The 22,657-nt window shown below is 42.4% G+C and overlaps 1 protein-coding gene across 1 annotated transcript in view; it reads right to left on the bottom strand.

Annotated features, from left to right (window-relative positions):
- dmd (dystrophin) overlaps positions 1–22,657 on the bottom strand; it is a 1,392,820-nt gene that overhangs the window by 991,382 nt on the left and 378,781 nt on the right. The window contains exon 9 of the mRNA XM_034174291.1: positions 1,879–2,075. Coding sequence (XP_034030182.1) covers positions 1,879–2,075 — 197 coding nt within the window. The remainder of the gene's footprint in view (positions 1–1,878; positions 2,076–22,657) is intronic.

Below are 22,657 nucleotides of genomic sequence, written 5' to 3'. Positions count from 1 at the left end.
ATGGTTGGGATGGTTTTCTTGGGGTTGTTCTCATCCTCTAAACATGGTAAGTGGAGTTGATTCCAAAAAGTTCTATTCTGGTCTCATCTGACCACATGACCTTCTCCCACACCTCCTCTGGATCACCCAGATGTTCACTGGTGAACTTCAAATGGGTCTGGACATGTGCTGGCTTGAGCAGGGGGACCTTGCTGCCCTGCAGGATTTTAAACCATGACAGCATCATGTGCTACTAATGTAATCTTTGTGACTGTGGTCCCAGCTCTCTTCAGGTCATTCACCAGGTCCTCCTGTGTAGTTCTGAGCTTTCTTAGAATCACCCTTACCCCACAAAGTGAGATCTTGCATGGAATCCCAGACCGAGGGAAATTGACAGTCATCTTGTATTTTTCTTCCACATTCTAATAAATAATCATAACAGTTGTTGTCTTCTACCAAGCTGCTTGCCTGTTGTCCTGTAGTCCATCCCAGCCTTGTGCAGGTCTACAGTTTTGTCCCTGGTGTCCTTAGATGGCAGCATTTTGATAGAGTAGATAGTTGAGCTTTGTGGCTCCTCTCAGCTGGCTTCTGTGCTGGAAGCTATATAGTAAAACAGGAGCTTCCAACAGAGGGCAGGATGCTCAAAGACAGAAGTGCTGACTCATTGTTTGGGTCTGTTGTCGCTTTCGATGCTACTAGTAGCGATCGTGGTGTTAAAACTCAAAATCAGCTTGTTCGTAGTTGCTAGTTTCCCGGAGACAATACTGGAATTTATCGGTTATCTGTAACGTTCGATACATTTTTGGGTGGTTTATCACTTTAGCTTTATAAAAGATAACTTTTCAGTTATCTGATTATGTGATTATCTGTTATCGAAGTTAATTTTTTTGGTTATCTGTGCCCACAACTGCACACAGTGGATACTACTGTCAAGTGAAATATCATTCTGATCATACAATACCATGTATGTAAACTACAGTACTGCAAACACTTTAGATTTGTATTTTGAATTTGAATTGCATGGTACTCTGTCTTTCTTTGGGTATAAGAAATTTCTGTTTGTAAAAAAACAAAAATGGGAAAATATCACTTTTGTTGCTAAATACTGTAAATTTCAACTCTTGCTTAATAGTTTGACTTCAGTGTCATGAGTGAAACACGTCAGTGTGTTGTTGATTTGAAAGTGTTTCAAAATGGTGCAGGTGTGTCATTTTGTTGCTAGAATGAGATTTTTAGAAGGGTTTGTTAGGTTTTGATTGTAGCGTTTCATTTTGACGGCACTGTGAGGAGTTTTACAAGTGTTGTGTCTTATCTTGCTTGTGTGTAGAGTTTTGACACAGTGAGCCAACTTTTGCAAAATGTGTGTAAGCAATCTGCTAAATGTGAAATAATTATAAAGTGTTAATTTATCAATGCAGTCTGTAAAAAGCTCAGAAAATAATGCAAAATGTGGTTATGATTAATGGGTTACTTCAGGGTCTTTGTTGACAGAATTAGACTTGGGGTTGGACTGAATGATCTGCTCACATGAGGGACCGAGGGTGAGCCAGTTATCCAGTGCTGATGTTTCGCACTTAACAGTCAACACAACAACATAAGATACAACAGACACACGTAACATCTCTGGGAGACTCATATGTATAGGTGTTGACAGCAGAAGCAAATGACTTCTTGTGTCTTGTGTGTGTGTGTGTGTGTGTGTGCGTGCGTGCGTGTTGTGTTTGTAGTGATAATCTAGGTATTTTTCAATTAAACACTCACAGTAAACACCCCGAACAATATCAGACAGTAGCTACAGTCATACCAGCACTGTTATCGACACACAGAGATGGTAGACACGATTGAAACCATCTTAGTGTTTTCTGTGAGACCAATGCAATATGATTTTGTGCATCTAACCTGCTGGGAAAAGCGCTGCTGGGTTTGGATCTGGTAGTGCTCCTCTGTCGTCACCCTTGTGATGCTGGCTGACGTTGCCCGTGGCAACGTCTCCACTTCCTTGATGGCTTCTATAGAAACACTTTGAGGAAGCACCTTGAAGAGTGACGTCACATACATGATGACACTCTTCTTGTCGGGGTGAGGCACCGCAACATCTGAAAAGCAATCAAGAGAAAATTATGAAGGAGGAGGAGGAGGAATGCAGTATGGTGGCTTAGAGTCTAGCACCACTGCATTCCTGTCTGGCCCTTTCTGTATAGAGTTTGTATGTTCTCCCTGTGTTCGTGGGGGTTACCATTGGGTACTCTGGCTTCCTCCCACTTTACTTCCCACGTCCAAACATAGGTGAATTAGTGGCTCTAAAATGACCCTAGGTCTGAGTGAGAGTGTGAATATGTTTGTCTGTCCATAGGTGTCAGCACTGTGATGCCCCATCTCTCGTCCATTGACTGCTGTGATGGTCTTCAGCCCACCTCTGCCCCTAATAATAACATTCAATTCAGTTTCAGTTTATTTCACTTTTATAGAACCAAATCACAACAAAGCTGCCTCAAGGCACTTCACACAAGCAAGGTCGAACCTTACTAACCCCCAGAGCAAGCACACAGGTGACGGTGGTAAGGAAAAACTCCCTCTGATGATATTGAGAAAGAAATCTCAAGCAGACCAGACTCAGCGGGGCGACCCTCTGCTTGGGCCATGCTACCGACACACTTGACAATACAAATATAAAGAAATTTTTGGGAGTCCATGCTGGTCTCCAGGATGGGAGGCTGGCTGGAGAGGTGAAGAAAAGGGGGAGCTTTAGGTCCATACATCCCGTCTATTTCATGAACATTAGAGAAGAAGACATCCACTCCCACTTCCGGATGGAGCCGTACCTCGGACAAAGAGAAAAAACAAAACAAAACAGAATCTGGTGGCAGAAAGGCAACAAATAAGGTATAATTTGTCAGCATTAAGCAACAAGAAAAACAGAAGAAATACTAAAGGTATAATAATAATAATAATCATAATAATAATCATAATAAGCGGGTTTATGAAAAGGCTGAATGAATTAAAGACACACAAGTGTTTTGTAGGCATATCTGTCACAGTAGCAAAAACTAACTTTTTTTCTGAAAAGTTTTGAAGCTTATCAACAAAACATTTTTAAATACATTTTATATTAGGCAGCAAAATCAAAGTAGCAGATGGTGAGTGACTGTGTCACTAACATTGTCGCGGTATGAGTGTGGTTAGGTCGCTGTTAAATTTGTAGTGATAGACTGAACCAGCAAACAATCATATACCATCCTCCAACAAACCACAAAGGGGCAGCACAAACTTTTATTAAACTTAACACCAAAAAGTAGACTATACAATAATGACACAACTTCATCATTTTTAATTTTTTTTTTTTTAATGAAACTTTCATTTACATTGCCTTAGCAAAGGGATCTTTTCACAATAAAACTCATAGTTTTAGGCAAAAAATTAAATTTTGGGTGTCCAAAAAAAAAAAAAAAAAAAAATCAAAATTTTAGGGACTGACCAGCATTGTCTCCCCTGTAAAAAATATGAAAGAACAGACCCTAAATCTGTGGTGTCCAAATTATTCCAGAAAGGGCAGAGAGGGTGCAGGTTATCATTGCAGCCTCTGACTCCAGCAAGTGATTTCACTGCTGAACTCATCCCACCTGCCCAAAGTGATGTTAATCAGTGAAATTTATTTTTTGGTGGTTTCTTGCGGTTTTGTGGAAATGCAGAAATGTGCTCCTTCCTGAAATCAGTACATGTACTAGTACACAATTATTGGAGCACCTCTGTGAAAAAAAAAATCTAATCAAAATTAAACAAATCTTGATTGAAGAAAAATGCCAGGTCTTTATAGAGTTTATAGAGAAAAGACAGCACTCCCTCCCTCCCTCTCTCTCTCCAAGAAAATCATTCTTTAGAATGCTGAAACACATGCAAATGTAAAAGTAAATGTAAACAAAATATATCTGATTAATGGTAAAAGTATTTAATTTACTCAGATTCTGAGTCAGTCTGGGTTAGGCTGGGTAAATTGTTGCCCCCTTCCTCCCAGTTGTGATGACAAGTTGGTCAGCAACTGGTGTCAGTGCTCTGGCTGCAAACTTTGGAAGGGACCTCCTGAACGGAGGCGTGCCTCATTACTCCATCTCATTGAGACACACCTCCGTTCAGGAAACCCCCTTCCCAGCACTCTGCAACTAGCCGAGCAGAGCAGCCAGCAAGATGTTTCAGCACACATAGATGGCTCCTGAATCAGAAAACTCTGCAGGTTGTATCAGAAATTTCAGATTGGCTAATTACGTTGGAATCAGAAGCCAATATCAATATCGGATCAGCCCTATGAAAAGTAAAAGGCCATATTACACATATTTTAGACAGCTTTGAGCAAGCCGTCCACTATTTAGATCTTTTTCAAAAACTGACCATCTAAATGATGGCTTGCTTACTCATAGCTTTCACTGAGTATCCACCACTGATGTTACCATGCCTTTAGTTTGAAGGACAGTGAGGAAAATATGTTCCCTACAGACAAGAAAGAAGCAGCTTGGAGTGGCAGATGTACTGGATTTACAAAATAGGACCAGTTGGCAGATCTGGAAAAGAAAAATGTCAGTAACAAATGTAACACTAAACCCAGAATATTCATTGACATCAGTACTTTGAAAGCAAATTCACTGTTCATCAGCTGCTATTGACAGAGCTATGGGAAACAGAGAATGATGATGATTTTTTTTTTTTCCTTTTTTTTTTTATCATGGTTGCCTCAAAACATACATATAGGTAGAAAATTAAATGAAAAACTTGAATAAATGAGTAGAGCAACACAATGGATGCCCTCATCCAAAGGCCATGAGCCCTCATAGACCAGTTTGTTGAATATGAAATCGTACACTGCGGCCTTCACAGTCACCAGATGTCGATCCGGTAAGCCTCTTCATTTCTCTATTGAAGGAGGGAGAAAATGACTGTCTTCTTACCAGGCTGGGCATTAAAGTGGATATGACACCTAAAAAATTAGGTCAAACTGATATAAATATCAAAAATATACACTCAACAAAAATATAAACGCAACACTTTTGGTTTTGCTCCCATTTTGTATGAGATGAACTCAAAAATCTAAAACTTTTTCCACATACACAATATCACCATTTCCCTCAAATATTGTTCACAAACCAGTCTAAATCTGTGATAGTGAGCACTTCTCCTTTGCTGAGATAATCCATCCCACCTCACAGGTGTGCCATACCAAGATGCTGATTAGACACCATGATTAGTGCACAGGTGTGCCTTAGACTGCCCACAATAAAAGGCCACTCTGAAAGGTGCAGTTTTATCACACAGCACAATGCCACAGATGTTGCAAGATTTGAGGGAGCGTGCAATTGGCATGCTGACAGCAGGAATGTCAACCAGAGCTGTTGCTCGTGTATTGAATGTTCATGTCTCTACCATAAGCCTTCTCCAAAGGTGTTTCAGAGAATTTGGCAGTACATCCAACCAGCCTGACAACCGCAGACCATGTGTAACCACACCAGCCCAGGACCTCCACATCCAGCATGTTCATCTCCAAGATCGTCTGAGACCAGCCACTCGGACAGCTGCTGAAACAATCGGTTTGAATAACCAAAGAATTTCTGCACAAACTGTCAGAAACCGTCTCAGGGAAGCTCATCTGCATGCTCGTCGTCCTCATCGGGGTCTCGACCTGACTCCAGTTCGTCATCGTAACCGACTTGAGTGGGCAAATGCTCACATTCGCTGGCATTTGGCACGTTGGAGAGGTGTTCTCTTCACGGATGAATCCCGGTTCACACTGTTCAGGGCAGATGGCAGACAGCGTGTGTGGCGTCGTGTGGGTGAGCGGTTTTCTGATGTTAATGTTGTGGATCGAGTGGCCCATGGTGGCAGTGGGGTTATGGTATGGGCAGGCATCTGTTATGGATGAAGAACACAGGTGCATTTTATTGATGGCATTTTGAATGCACAGAGATACCGTGATGAGATCCTGAGGCCCATTGTTGTGCCATCCAAGAACATCACCTCATGTTGCAGCAGGACAATGCACGGCCCCATGTTGCAAGGATCTGTACACAATTCTTGGAAGCTGAAAATGTCCCAGTTCTTGCATGACCGGCATACTCACCGGACATGTCACCCATTGAGCATGTTTGGGATGCTCTGGACCGGCGTATACGACAGCGTGTACCAGTTCCTGCCAATATCCAGCAACTTCGCACAGCCATTGAAGAGGAGTGGACCAACATTCCACAGGCCACAATTGACAACCTGATCAACTCTATGTGAAGGAGATGTGTTGCACTGCATGAGGCAAATGGTGGTCACACCAGATACTGAATGGTATCCCCCCCAATAAAACAAAACTGCACCTTTCAGAGTGGCCTTTTATTGTGGACAGTCTAAGGCACACCTGTGCACTAATCATGGTGTCTAATCAGCATCTTGGTATGGCACACCTGTGAGGTGGGATGGATTAACTCAGCAAAGGAGAAGTGCTCACTATCACAGATTTAGACTGGTTTGTCAACAGTATTTGAGGGAAATGGTGATATTGTGTATGTGGAAAAAGTTTTAGATCTTTGAGTTCATCTCATACAAAATGGGAGCAAAACCAAAAGTATTGCATTTATATTTTTGTTGAGTGTACAAACAGTATAGTAAGTTGAAAGTGGTTTTAATCATTATCACTGAGAAATAAAGTTTGTACAGCTTCTCACAACTGTGTTTCTTGGAAAGCGCACTGGCAGCGAGCGGAGCGAGCAGCAGCCTGACATTTCGTGCATCACACAACACCGCGGCTTTCGATCAGTTTGTCTGGACTTGAAAAGGCTAAAACCTTTTGCCCTTGTGTTTGTGCAATATGCTGCGACACACTGGTCAGGCATATCGACAAACAAGTCCCTGAGAGCTGTGTTTTATCAAAGTTTCTGCCGCTAAAAAAAGTGTAAACAACAGCTGCCAAGCGTGCAAGCGATATGGTCCACAGGCAGTGACATATTTCATGTTTGGTGCTTAGAGGGAAGCTGGTCATGGGGCGTGCACATTTTTCAGTGGCGGGATGTTCAAATGTTGTATATAACGGGAGAACCGCGTCTATTTTCCCAAAGCGCTTAAGCCCCTGTCAAAGTGGTGTATTCGTAGAGCTGCTCATTGCGGCATTGTGTTTCATTTAAATACGCCCGAAATACGCGTGTACTCAGCATTTTTCAGTGTTCGTTCATACTTGCAGCTACGTGTGTTCATGTTTTAATGTGTGTACAGTCTCGTGTGCCATGCCGCACCAGTTCAGTGCTATTTTCTGCCTCTGTGGAAGTGCGCTCTGTTCTCTACTGCATGGTGTGGTGCAGCTCAAAAACAGTCATTTAACATTATTATTATTATTATTATTTGTCTTGGTGGATCACTTTCTTTGTGTCCAGATGCTGCTGAGTCTGGCTGTGGTAAAGGCTGCTCTGAATGAAACGCTGTGACTCGTTAAACTGGGAGAGAGCGCTTTTATTGATAGCGCACGCGGTCCCTTTCTCTCTCTGTGTCACAGAGAGAGAGACTGCGCGTGCTATCAGACGGTCTCTCTCTAGAGAGAGAGAGAGAGAGCGCTTTTATGAAATGACAACACTGTGAACAGTCTTCATATAGTAATGAGTCCAGTATGATAAAGTGAAACAATGATCTTGCAGTATTTATAGCTCTAGAAGAACAACAGGGAGATGTGAAATGGCGTACAGTACCGTGTTGAAGCGTGGGCGGGCTCACAATAGCGGACAGTAGCACGGCGCTGCATGTACTCATGTGAAGGCTCCATGCTGTTCTCTACACCAAAGAAAATTAAACATGTTTAATTTCTTCCGTCTTACGCTCGTAGCCCTCAACATACTGCTGCATATTGAGAAAAACTCCTCGTGAAGTGGGCGGAGAGCTGCTCATTACAGCGTAGATGATACGCTGTAATGAGCAGCTCTATGAATACGCCACTGTGACAGGGCCTTTAGGTTGACCGAATTATATAACCTTTGTTGCATGTAATAAGACTATGTTGTCTTGTCATATCCATTTTAACTTCTCCATGTTAGTGATTTACTGCATCTCGCTCACTGCAGTGCATGAATGATGCAAATGAAGATAATCCCCTGCATTCAAGGGTATTCTCCAACCAGTGCTTTTGAATGGGCATTGCATTCTGAAATGCAGAAAGAATATACTTGTGTAGTCCACAATAGTCATGTTCAAGACTAGTATGTTTGTGGGATCACTTGTGTCCTATATTCCAGAGAATAGAAGTATTTGAATCAGCTATCCTGACCATTCATCAAGTCGTAACAATGGTGTTGAGCAGAGCGGAACTGCAGCAAGAATAGAAGTTGTCACGTGGACGTTAATTATTTTTTGCTTTTTCTTTAACTGAGCAGGAAGCTCTGGGGAGTCATCACTGGGGAAGTAATCTGCAGTGGAGTGGACTCCCATCTGGGGTGAGTCATACAGTCTTATCTGCATCATGCTACAGTACTGGGGGATATAAGCACCAACACAGATGGCCTCAGAGCCTGTACTGGACTTACTTCATCTACGTCTTTAACCTATGGGAGATTTTGGACTCGTGTTAGTGCTTCCCACCACCACCATCAAAACAACAAATGAGGAAATCTTTTGGAAAGACAGTGGTCCATTTCTCCCTGAGAGTTCCAGAGACTTATAGAATCAATGGCAAGGTGACTGAAACTGCTCTGATAACATGTGATCATCTCCTGTTACTAAGCCACATTGGGCCTAAATTCCAACCAGCACAGAATAGTATACAGTGCATACAGTGCAGCACAATGTCAATACTAGTTTCCAACAAATGCAATTATTATTTTCATGCCTGGCATAAATAGCAGGGAAATGAGGTGTGGTCAGTGGCAACACTGGCACATTGCTGTTGTGAGATAGCAGAAAGCATTTGCACCATATGAATCTAAATATCTCGTCTCAAGGAGAATACAGAGTTATGTGGTATTTTAACAGTACAATATTCAGATATGTGAGTATACTCTGCATAAACAGGGCACGCCGCGCTCCGAGTGGCCATCGACAGGCTGAAACGACCAGATCATTTCCAAAGTGAAGGCTGTGTTGATCCGGGACATCGTCTGACTACCAGAGAAATTGTGGAAGAGGTGTACATCAACACTTTTGCGTCACATTCCACTGTTACAGGAGATTTTGTAATGAAAGACGTGCTGAGGAATTCGCACGTCGGCACGGAACCACAATGGCGCACAACAAAAAGCACGCCCGTGTTGGAAACCATTCGGAAGATTCAGACGGCTTTCGGTGGCTTTTCAGTCGAGTGAGTATCCGAGAAATTGTGTAACAGCTGGGCATGTCACAACTTGTCCTGTGAGACTTCCAACACGGACATGCTTTTTGTTGTGCGCCATTGCGGCTCCGTGCCCTGCGCCACTGTGGGCCGTCTTTAATCCGGTTGTAATGATCCTTAATCTGTGTGACGCCCAGAGTATCTTCACCGAAAGCCATCTGAATCTTCCGAATGGTTTCCACCTGGCTGTCTGTCACAGTTTCTGGAAAAATTTGATTCAGCGCTGCTCCAATCACTCAGCCATTTTCCTGACAATGAAAATCCGACAAGGGGGGGTGGACCAGTGCTCACTCAAAGCCTGCCCACAGGCGAATGACACAACCAACAGGCGTGAAAAAACTCACGCATGCGTACGAAGGTTCAAGCTTGGCTGATGCAAGTGCACATGATTCAAATCCATATAGTTTTTAAAAAAAATAAAAAGGTCGGATAGTTTTCTAACAGACCTCGTACACACAATGAAACTGAATTAAAACAAAAAATAATTAAAAATGTGAACAGACTGAAAAATCCAAAACCTCATCTGACTGTTTTACCTCAGGGAGTTTTGGTGGCTGCTTTCTGACTGTGCACCTTAACACGTTTCACACAGTTCTATGAACTCATCAGAAAACCTCTGACTTGACTGCCATTTCAATAGGAATGCACTCTGTGCACTCCGGCTCTTTACGGAAATGACAGAAAATCCAATTTTGCAATTCATGTTACACCCCAAAGACACCCATGATAAATTACCTTATTTTCCAGAGTATGAGTGACACCAGTGTGTAAATCACACCTTTTTTTAGGATGTGGAACTTGCATTTTAACATGGCCTTTCCCTGGGGGTCAAGTTGTAACCGAGTGTAGCACATGTACACACCACAGCATGTAGGGTTACTGAACATGAGTTTTAAATAAAAAAGTAAGACAGACAAATAATGGACAACATACTACCGTATTTTCCGGACTATAAGTCGCACTTTTTTACATGTTTTGGCCGGGGGTGCGACCTATACTCCGGTGCGACTTATAAATGAAAAATCTACCGGTAGGATCTCAATTAATTTACTGTAACAAACAATTTTACGTGACAGAGTCGATCTATGTTTTAAAATGGCCACCGGAAAAGGAAATGCAATGCATCATGGGCACTGTAGTATGACGGCCATCCTATAGTTCACGCTGGTCGCGATAACCAATCAGAGAACAGAACTTTGGATGCGTATTCCTCACCTCACCCACAGCGTGTGAAGCTGACGAACACGGTGCTTGCTGTTATTCCGGCTTGGCGAACAGAACAGCTTCAACCCTTGGATATCAATGTGAGCAGAGTGTTTAAGTTGACACTGAGAGCTGCGTGGGAGCATTGGGTGAGCGACGGCGGAGGATTAGCGTGTGCACTTGGAAGGAGCTGGCGTCGATGATCGTGAAAAGCGTTTGAAGCAGACGAACATGGTGTTTATTCCGGGATGGCTAACAAGACAGCTTCAACCCTTGGATATCAGTGTGAGCAGAGTTGACGCTGAGAGCTGCATGGGAGCACTGAGCGACGGCGGAGGATTAGCGTCTCCACTTGGAAGGAGCTGGATCGACACCGCTGGGTGGTCATGAGCTGCGCAGGTAGGTGCTGCACGGTTCGGCTCGCAATGTGGTCCGCAAAATACAAACATATCTGTAGGTAAAATGCAGCTCACGAGAGGGCACTCGAGGCTTGTGTGACTGTTCCTGCGACTTCTGACTACCATAGAAAAATAAAAATTTTAACGTTACTGATAACATAACAAGACAACGGAGAAGGCCCGAAAAAATGCCACCAAAAAGAAAATCATACTCTGCAGATTACAAGTTGCGACTGGTGAAATATGCATCCGAAAACGGTAGCCGTCACAATATTATCATCTGAACTTTTCATGTTAACATACCTGTATGTCCATGGGACTTATAGTCCAGTGGACCTTATTTATGGTTTATTTTTCTTTATAATGGATAAAGTGGCTGGTGCGACTTATACTCCGGTGCGACTTATTTATGGTTTGTTTTTCTTTATAATGGATAAAGTGGCTGGTGCGACTTATACTCCGGTGCTACTTATAGTCCGGAAAATACGGTACATGGTATTCAATGCAATTTGGACAACAGAAAATGTTTGATGTACAAGGATGGAGAAGTGAACAGTGAATTTATGCAGAGAGCCCTCAGCTTGTGACGTGCGCCATGTGGACTTTTAAATTTCAAAAATAAGCAAGATGGAAAAATAAACACATGACACAGGCATAGATATGAAGCACTTTCCAGGACTGGTCCTATAGGACAAGCAGAATGAGAGACCCAGTTGTCTTATTCCTATCCTGACTTGTCCCATGTCAGCAACTTGGCATCAAGGCACAGCCGAGTCAACTGAGTGCCAGTGGCGAGAAAAGTCCAACAGAGATGTTGCATGACCTACTCTTCAAGTCATTTGACATTTCGCAGCCATCATACCTGGACCCCAACAAACGCTTACTTACTAGCAATCATGCCAGAGAAAGACACAAATTTGCAAATTTAAAACATTCCTTATAAAAGCAGAAGGCAATATAAACAGAAAGTTGAGTTGGTTAGTGATTATCGACTTCCATTCTTTGTCAGCGATGTCTGTTTAAATTTGACAAAGACAGAATTTGGAGACATTTTTACTTCCTTATTATGGAAATGCATTTCTACACTGGCACCCCACAACAGGCCTAGATTAAAGGAGCACTTTTGAAGACATTTTTTCATGCTATTAGTAATACGACTTAATAATAATAATAATTTTTAAAAATAAAATGTTGAGAAAGAATTTAAATGTTAGAAAAATGTTTGATATAATTTAATAGTTACATTCAGAAACAATGTAGGTTAGAAATGGTAAGTTTTACCATTACAGAGCTGTCATCAGTTAAATATGAGGTCAAGAAAGATGTCTTTGTTTTATTTTTTATTAAACAGGTATTTATGTTCACTGAAGTGAAGAAAGGGTGACTATAAAGTGAGTATTGGCAAAACGTGTTATTTTCATGTTGACGTGCCGGGCGGCAGCTGCTGAAAGTAACTAAAAAAGAAACTAGTAATCTAACTTAGTTACTTTTAAAACTGAGTAATCAGTAAAGTAACTAAGTTACTTTTGTCAAGGAGTAATCAGTAATCAATAATTGGACTACTTTTTCAAAGTAACTGTGGCAAGTGTTGATAAAAAAAATTTGTGTATCAAAAATTGTAGCAACGCACTAAATGTGTTCATCAGAAGTTCACACAAAGCAGTTAACTCACAATAATCATCTCCACTTGTGTGAATTAAGTCATATTTTTCTCCATATAACCTTTAGCAGGAGTGTAGACGATGGTGACACAGTGGTTAGTGTGCTTGGTTTCAGTGCAGAAAGTTCCCAGTTCAAACCCCACCCCTGCCACATTTCTTCATGTAACGTGGAGTTGTGTTAGGAAGGGCATCCAGTGTAAAATGTGTGCCACATCAACATGCAGACCGACCTTGGATCTGCTGTGCTGACCCAGAGTGAAATAAAGGGAGCACCCGAAGGGACTTACTTTTTAGTTTTGATTTTTTGCTGAACCATTCAATGAGAATGGGGTAGACTCCTCTCAAGACATAATTTACACATGACATCAGTAGTGGTTTTTGGCATGGGGGAACCGGACATATGGGGACAGCACAAGCACTTAAAAAAAAAATCTGCGCTGCAAAACTGTGCAAGAAGGAGAAGAGTGAGGAAATCCACCAAGACACCCAGACAACCCAGAAGAAGTTATAGGCTTCTGTGGCCTTGATTGGAGAAATTATGCATTGTGCAAGTTTTGCATTTTGTATCATCAGTTATTCAGCTTCATGATGAAGTGGTATGCGCGATATGCATGGCACGTGTTGGGGGGCAACACTCTAGCACGCAACGTGTGTTGCTTGGCAACGCCACAGTCGTGGGGGCACTTAGACAAATTCCACAGCCAGCTCGAAAGTGGTTGCATGCTCACTATTTTTGGGCTAACAGTGCGAATGGCCACACATTTTCTAAGTGTCCAGCGAGTGCTGTTTGATGTTCGTGTGTGTCACCTGGAATTTGGCCGACACCTGCCAAGAGAGGGATCGAATGGGCTCTCACAGGGCACTCGCTGTCTTTCAGCTGCTGGTGTGTATGAACAGTTGTAGCGACAGGTGTACAAGGCATTAAAGGCAGCTCAGATTTTTCACGAATGGCATGCAATTCCTCCTTCATGTGCTAGTCAGCTTCAACTGTGTTATGTGTGAAGGGGCCCCAAGGCTGATGCATCTTTGATGGTCTGTGACCTTTGATTTGCAAACCAGTCGGTCGAACACAGCATCAAGATGTGTCATTTGTTTCAAAGAACATGAAAAATAACTAATTTGAGGTGCATAATAATATCAGTGTTCCAGTCGACAGCCGTCGTATTGTTCTCTGAAACCTTGTACTGAGGAAAAGCAGGATGTAAGAATCGAAACATACAGAAAATTCACAGATGACATGAATTCCTTTGTGTATGTTGGTGAAGGGATTAAAAACAGCTGAATTTTTATTTGTGCTCATGAGTAAATGAAGCCCTTTGTTTGGTCAGATTTTTTTAACTTCCCATAATGTTATTATTTGTCTGCCATCCTATCTACCCCAAATCTAAAGGCCAAATTAAGTTTAAGCAAAGTTTGCCAACAGGTGGAGTGAGACATAATAGTGCAGTGATTTCAGATATGGTGGCCAGAACCTGTGGCCTGGCCAGTCAGCCTGGGGCAAAACTAATAGAGACAGATCACAGAAGGGCAGGGACACAGCAGATAAATGAATTCCATAAAGGACAGAGAGGGAGATAGAGTGAAAATGAGGCAAAGCGGAGAGAGAGCAGTAAGAGAGCCAAAAAGGGAGGAGGAGGGATGGGGGAGAGAAATAGAGTGCTAATGAAGTGCGGGGCTGTGGATATGTTAACAGAGTGTGATAATGGGCAGCAGTTTATGCCAGCAAGAATAATTAAGCGCAGATGGGAGGATGAGGGAAGCGGAGAGATGGAACAGGTATACAGTAACGGCAGAACCAGATGCTAAGTATCAGAAATGACTGTGTGTTAGTGTATGTGGGCTTCGATGTGAGCTTACATGGGTGCCAAGAACAGTGGAGGAATGTGTGTGTGTGAAGAGATAAGATAACTTTATTGATCCCACAGCGGGGAAAATCATTTGTTGCAGCAGAAAGAGTTGTACAATAGTAAAGGAAAGAAAAATATTTATATTAAAGAAAGGTGACTGAAGTCTATTGCAATATTTGCAGGTGGGAGCATAAATAGTAATGTGTACAGATTACGTGAAAAACATCATATAAGCGAGTATAAAGCCCTGGTCCCACAGAATAATGAAGGATGAATAATGAGCCACGTAGCATGTTTTTTTTTGGTACGAATCCAGTTATTCAACAATCGTGGCAGAATATTGGCTCTGAGAGGCTCTTAGAGGCTGAATATTCGGCAAATGAGGCTCATCTCTGAGCTTGGCGCTAATTTCAAGAAGTTCAAATTTAGCAACAACAGCGTGGGGCAGTTGTGTACGAGTTATTACGAGGACAATCAAGGATTTAAAATAATTACTTTTTAGCGGATTAATGATTTTCTGCCAGAGTTTAGATGTTGAAAACACCTCTAATCACTTCTAGAATCACAGAAGACATTTGAAGCTTTTTTCCTCTCTCTGTCTTGTGTGCTGAGGTGGAGAAAGTATTTGGAACAGTCTTAAAGGTAATTATTTGAAATGTTTATATTGTAATAGCTTGGTAAAACAGTTGCATGTTCATTCCTTCTTTATAAGCATCTGTAAAAGTATGTTTATGATAGATTTAACATCTTGTTATAATGGATCAGATGAGGCACGATCTGTGCACGCCGACGCAATGACTCGCACTCAAGATGAGTATTTATGCAGAACGCAAGCGCGCAAAAGAGCGATTCTGACATTAACAGACAAACACAAAGTTAAAAGTTGGATCATGGTGTCAAAATGACTGTAAGCCACGGGAGAAATAAAGCCAGGGAGAAGAAGCGCAGAGTCAACTGTCCAGGTATGCAGAATGCAAGCATGCAGAAGAGGGATTTTGCAGACATTAACAGATGAACACAAAGTTAAAAGTTGGATCACAGTGTCAAAATGTCGCAGGAGAAATAAAGCCAGCAAGAAGTGCAGAGGTGACTGTCCAGGAACCCGTGGTTCAATTCTAGCTGGTCTGGTGCATTTAATGACTCTGGAACACAGGTGAACAGCAGCCTGGCACACAGCTGCACACACCAGCCGGACTGTACAAGAGCATCTTTTTTTGGACTGTGTTTAAAAAAATGTGACAACATCTTGAATGGATGCTGTGAATTGAAAACCAACACTTTAAAGGGACCAAGTCTGGGAGGGCTGGAGGTTTGGACCAAACCCATGCCTAAACATGCACCAACGTCACGTTACATGATGCTACATGGTGCTACATGGCGCTACATGGATCATATGTGGCTTGATAGGATCATATATGGCAACACGAGCCATTCGAGGCTGGACGGGGCTCAAATGACAGGTCAGTTGTGGCTGATTAGAGGCACATGTGAGGTACTTAGAGGCACCTTAGTAACGGATACGTGATATCTTAAAATGTTGTTCATTCTTCGAATAATTGCTGATACACCCAGCGTGGCTCTTTATTCATGGCTTATTATTTGGTGGAACCAAAAGTAGTAGATAGACATAAACTGCAAAGGATAAATTGCACAGTTGTGCATGTAATAAAGCACAAAAAGTGACGGAAGACATAGTTAATAGTGCAAAATCAGCAGGTGGTCATGGTGCTAAAAACATTTTGAGGTATTTTTACAGTCTGCAGTTGGAATAAATGACCTGTGGTCATGTTCTGTTTTGCAGCAGTCTATTACTAAAGGAGCTGTTTAAGGCTCCCACAATCTCATGTAAGGGGTGAGAGGGGTTGTCCTTAATTGATGGCAGTTTAGTTAACATCCTCATCTCACCCACCACCTCTATGGGGTCCAGAGTACATTCCAGGACAGAGCCAGCCCTTCTGACTAATCCATTGAGTCTCTTCCTGTCCCTCTCAGAACTTCCACAGTCCCAGCAGACCACATCGTAAAATATGGATGATGCCACCACAGAGTCATAAAAGGTTTTCAGCTGTGTTCTGCACACAGCAAAGGATCTCAGTCTCCTCAGCAGGTGAAGATGACTTTGGCCCTTCTTGTACAAGACATCTGTGTTGCGTGTCCAGTCCAGTTTGTTGTTCAGGTGAACACCCAGGTATTTGCATTTCTTCACGATCTCTATGTCCAAGATCTGGATGTTCACAGGCACAATCTGAGGAGCCTTCTTTCTGAAGTCAATTACCACCTCCTTTGTCTTGCTGGTGTTGATGCACAGGTGGTCCCCATTCACACCAGGCCACAAAGTTGGTAATGACCTCCCTGTACTCCAGATCATTCCCCTCAGACACATGTGCAACGATGGCTGTGTTGACCAAAAACTTCTGGAAGTGACAACTGTCTGTGCTGCAGCTTAAGTCTGACGTGTACAGCATGCAGAAGAAGGGAGAGAGACAGAATGAATGAGACACTGCTGGGGTTGTGGAACTTCTGAGAGGGACAGGAAGAGACTCAACAGATTAGTGAAAGTAATGTATTGGATCATAGTTAATTCTTGCACACCCCCCCCCCCCCCCCCCCCCCCCCCCCCCACACACACACACACACTTTGGCACACAGTGAAATGTGGAATATTTCCACCTGTGATGTCAGGATGCAAGATAAAACCATGTTGTCCCGTGATGTAAAAAAAAAAAAAAAAAATCCCAAATATCAATCCCCTGCCCCCACCTGATACATGTGCCGTAACATATACAATGAAAGTCAATTGAAAACAACCATGAAAGAAAAGTACACACTCACTGAATAATTAATGAAAACTTCACTTTAGTGTTTCACTGCTTCGCCTTAGAGAACTTTGGTGTCTTCTGTCTGCTACTGTGCTCTTACAACTTGGCACCAATCTGTCAACTCATCAGAAGTACTTTCACTTACATTCTGTTTCTCAAAACTAATTGAAACCCTTTGTACCCAGTGGCCAGATTTGCACCCAGCTTGAGCTGCCTTGAAATCAAATCGAACTTGGACACACCCCAAAAGCATTTGCACCACACATTTTGTCTCGTCCTCAAGACTTGAGTCCCAAATGTGTAAAAGCTCAAGGGCCACAAACTTATTGATAGAATTGTATTGTGCATATTCCCTTGCTTATATAGTTTCCAAAGAGCTAATTAACTCAGGCAAGTGCTCTCAAAGATTAAAGAGCTGGCTTGCCTAAGTTTTATTTGTGAAAACATGAACAATATCAGCCAAATAGCTGATCTATGTCAGCTTTGATACAAGGGATAAGAAATGAACAATGGTTCCAGAGTGCAAACACAAATGAAAAGACAAGAAAAATGACTGGAATAAGAAATTACAGAAGATGGTGTGTGGAGGGGTAAACAAGAGAAAACGAACACCAACAAAATTAAGATGGTGAGACAGTCCAATATAACTGCATCACCTTAATATATACACATATATAAAATACATCAATCTGTAGTTCAGCTAAATTTTTTTTTTTTTTTTTTTAATCAACCCCCTTTTGTAAGCATTTACCCTGAATGAAATTTAAAGATGAGAGAGACACATAAAGCAAAGAAGAAGAAAGGAATCTGCTGTCTAAGATTATCGATCTGCTGTGATTTGACAACTGTTCTCGTTGTCGAAAATGTGCCAGTTTAAAGAACATCACACAAGCATCCATCATCTCAAATCCTGAGGGTGCTTCTTCGATGAGATCTGAGCCAGAAAAACCCAGAGACAACTCCAACTTGAAATCTTTTCTCGGCAAAAGAAATGTTAAAAAAAGCTAAATGTTGTTTGGTGTGTCGATGTATGGCCTAACAATGGCACATGTTTACCCCACTGGCTCCCCATGTTGTGCTTGTTTATTGGAAGATACGAGGTCTCTTAGATAATAAACCGACCCTTTTATTTTTTTTTTAACTATATGGATTTGAATGACATGCGATTACACCAATCATGCTTGAACCCTCGTGCGCATCGTGAGTTTTTTCACGCGTGTCGGTGACGTCATTTCCCTGTGGGCAGGCCTGAGTGAGATGTGGTCCCGCCCTCTCGGCTGAATTCCTTTGTTTCACACGCTGCTCGAGACGGCGCGCGTTGCTTTATCAAAATTTTTTCTGGACCTGTGAGGAATATCCGAGTGGACACTATTCGAGAAATTAAGCTGGTTTCTGTGAAAAGTTTAACGGCTGATGAGAGATTATGGGGTGTTTCTGTCGGTGTAAGGACTTCCCACGGAGCGGGACGTCCTGCAGCGCTTCCAGGCGCTGTCGTCGGCCTGTTTCGAGCTGAAACATCCTAATTTAAGGCTTAATTCACCCAGGACATCGTGAGAGAACAGAGAAGATTCAGAAGAGGCCGGCATGAGGAATTTATGCGGACATTCCACTGTTTAAGGACATTTTTTTAATGAAAGACGTACGCGCAAATTCGCCGAGTCGTTTCTGTGACGACTCGGCAAATCTGTGTGCGCCGTGACAGGAAAAACACCTCCGTGTTGAAAACCATTTGTAGAATTCAGGCGGCTTTTAATGGCTTTCAACAAGTGAGTAACTGAGAAATTGTTTAACAGCTTGGGCATGTTCCAACTTGCCCGTTAAGATTTCCAACGGAGGTGTTTTTCCTGCCGCGACCCCCCACGGTCGGGTCCAGCCCGACATGCAACTCTGCCCGCACGTTCTTTCATTACAAAATGACCGTTAACAATGGAATGTCCGAATAAACTCCTCATGCCGACTTCTTCTGAAAGTTCTCTGTTCTCTGTGATTCCAGGATTTCACCAATTTATTCAACTAATATAATATACAAATACAGAGAAACAGATGGCTATATCTATATATAACTATATATAGATACACTGGTTGAATTATTTGTGAAATTAATTGTTAAAATTCTGGCATCACAAATTTCTGGAAGACTGGTATTATAAGCCCTCATATGAGATTGTGAACATTTTAACATTTTTCTGGTCCTAGATAATTAGAAATTAGCCACAGTGTCAAATATAATCCTGAGCATGTTCAAATATGCATTTTTTTGTTGACTTTTAATTTTATTGTATGTGCATACATGTATATATGTAACAGAATTATTTATTTTCAAAGATGGTTCAAGATTGTTAAGACCATTTACTGTTAACAATGATTAAGGCCTTTCACACATAACAGGAATGAGGCCAAATGGTGCGTGAAAATCCGAGCCTCACTCGAGTGCCTCGTCAGTAGTCAGCACAACCGTTCACCTACAGCACATGCACTCCACATTTGCATCGTGCTTGTGCTGGAAACCCAATCGAACGGTGGTCTAGAGGATGTCCTGCTATCTGACTTTGGTCACAACATTCATACGGCATGTCGTATGCAGATCATTCAGACCACGGTTGAGGGGCTGCATGAAATGATCGGCCACGTCGAACCCTGGCTGAATGTTGCGATCGAGTCAGCCTTCACACCAGCAACCGAATGAGGATGAATGCCACCCGAATAGCCATTCAACCAACTCGGCCAGAGTCGATGTGCCACCCATGAACATCCAATAGCAGTCATGGGGCACATAGAAAAAGTGGGCCCATTCGCATGGCCAGCATGAATGTAGTGTCCAGGACACCACTGTCAAGGTGCACCAAGGTGGCGAAAGCTCAAAGGGCGGGCAGTGTGTCATGCCACCCCCCCATCTCCCCCGTCCAACATTGTTGAGGTGCAGCCGAGGTGGTGAAAGCACAAACAGTGGGCGGAGTGCAGTGTGATGCTGTCCAGCGCAGCGCGCACAGCTGGATAGGCTGTCACATCTGTGAGAGATGTCATTTAATACATACACTGTCATTCCCTCCCATGGGTTACACAATGTTTATGAGACTTTATGATCATCACAGCTGTAATAGTAGTCGATGCATGTGACAGGCTCGGCGCGCTGCTACCAAACACACTCAGACATATGCAGCACAGACAAATGCTCCTTATCATAACAGTAAAAGATGTCAGGAACACATATTAAAAATAAGAAAGGGAATCAGGAAAACATATTTAACACATATGACATGTTTCCGGTCAAACTGTTTGATGTATTTTTAAAATCAGGTGTCTGCAGGTCTTCTGAAGAGAGCAGATCCCGAAGTGGAAATAGATAAAAAGGCCCCAGCGGCTCTTTGTGCAGCCCCACATCACAGCTGGCCACTGCCTCTGCACTGCAAAAATCTGGGGGACACATATCGTAATATGTGCGTCATGTAGCCCTGTCCACGGCATGAGGATGTGATTGTGTTGGCAAGCGACAGCAACATGGGGAAAAATAAAAACATATATGTCCACATGATGCCGTATCATGTGGTGCACTGCATGCCAAGCGGGAAGGGTCACACGGACACACGGCCCCTCCGTGTGGCCGGCCACTTTCACCTGTGTGGCTGGCTATGAGTTCATCATGTGAGCTCATGGACGCCTCATGTCCGTGTGGCTCAGAGCTGCTCCAGGCAGGTGACCCACAACAGCCATGAACTTTGTTGGCCTGTCCGTCGGTCACTGTGTGTGCGAGGGAGAGGAGGATGTCTTTATTTCATCTCATTCATGCACTTGCAATAATTCCTTGTTTACTTCCATGGGAATGGTTCATGAACAAAAAAGAACAGAAGGACGATAATTCTTGTATTCTCTGCTCTTTATAACAAGAATGAAATATTTTAACAGACAAAAATAAGTCCATTTGTTTCCTCAATTCCAACACAGATGCCGTCCCAGCATCAACTCATCAAGAATCAATTAAACATCATTACTAGTAACATGATTGTCTTACATTTAAATGGTACATTCATTGTGCTTATGATGTTCTAGTCTCATTATTCTGTCCTTACACATTTTCTTCAATTTATGAACATTTGAACATCTAATTGCTTCCGCTGCTGTGAGAGCGCGGTGTGATATCACGCCTCTCTCTTCTCACCTGTGTTTGTGCACGTGCGCATGATCGTGCACGAAACAATTGCCATGGGATCGTACGGCGTCCGTACACAGCTTACCGACTATCTGTCCCTCACATCTGCAGCTGGATTTTTTTGAGGTTTTGCTCATTCGACCTGATTCGTCCAACTTCGTGTTATGTGTGAAGGGGCTTTTACTGCAGGTAAGCATCAGAGGTCTTCAAATAGTTCCAAATGCTGCTGCTAGAGTACTGACAAGGAGAAGAAAGTTTGATCTGTACCCTGTGCTCTGTGTTCACAGAGTGCAGGACTAATGCATGTTCAAAAGGTTAAGAAGAAGTACCCAGTCATCTTTTTCTTATTGTGCACCTGTACTTTGGAATGTGATTTTGTGGAGTTCAAATCTACACTAAAGAGACATCCGTGCCCTCCATCATAAGAATAAGAGTTGGCTGTATTGAATCGCTTCCTCTCTCCACCTATTATTTAATTTTTACAGGTGGAGTTGGATTCAGTATCACAACAACCAAAGTTTGGAGAATGGTAGTGAAATGCTATGTTGTAACGTTAGCTTCCTGTCTGTAAGTTTGCAGTCATAATATAGTGTTGATGTACGTTGTACATTTTGGAAGATTGATTTATGCTTTGTTTGCTGTTTTTGTGGGATTGTCTGAAGAAGAGTCTTCAGATGACAACATGTGACTTCCATTCACAGGAAATCTTTTGAAGCCTGGGAGGACGTGGTGGATGTGAGCAGACTGGGAAGTTGGGATTTTGATTGAGAACTGCCATTGAAAGGACTGTCACTGTTCCACTTCCCAGGTTCATGTTCTTAACTGTTTGAATGAATAGACACGTGTTTAATAAGAATACTAGACTTTATGAGTAAATGGATGCCGAACTGCATCTGCTCTGTCATGCATGTTGGCAATGCTTTGTTGTTCTTTGTTTAATATAGCAAGTTGTTACTGGAAATATGGCAAGAACAGATGGCCACTCCTCTGGGTCAAGTTTGCTTGACGTTTCTTCCTAAAATCAAAAAAACACACCTGAATCAGCTTTTCCTTACCACCGTTGCTGCGTGCTTGCTTGAGGGTGGGTAAGATTAGACCACCTTTGTAAAGCGTCTTGGGGTGACATATGTTGTGATTTGGTGCTATACATATAAAATGAAGTTCAAAGTACAAGAACCAGCAGGGAGTAAACAGTCCCACAGAAAATCAATAATATGATGAGCAATAAAGAACAAATTAGTAACTTAAAGTACCTACAACTGGCAGTGA

The sequence above is a fragment of the Thalassophryne amazonica genome, chromosome 1, assembly GCF_902500255.1.
Source record: "Thalassophryne amazonica chromosome 1, fThaAma1.1, whole genome shotgun sequence".
In the NCBI taxonomy this organism is placed as follows: Eukaryota; Metazoa; Chordata; class Actinopteri; order Batrachoidiformes; family Batrachoididae; genus Thalassophryne; species Thalassophryne amazonica.
The sequence above is the reverse complement of the archived record's forward strand: the minus strand, read 5'-3'. Positions and strand labels throughout refer to the sequence as shown.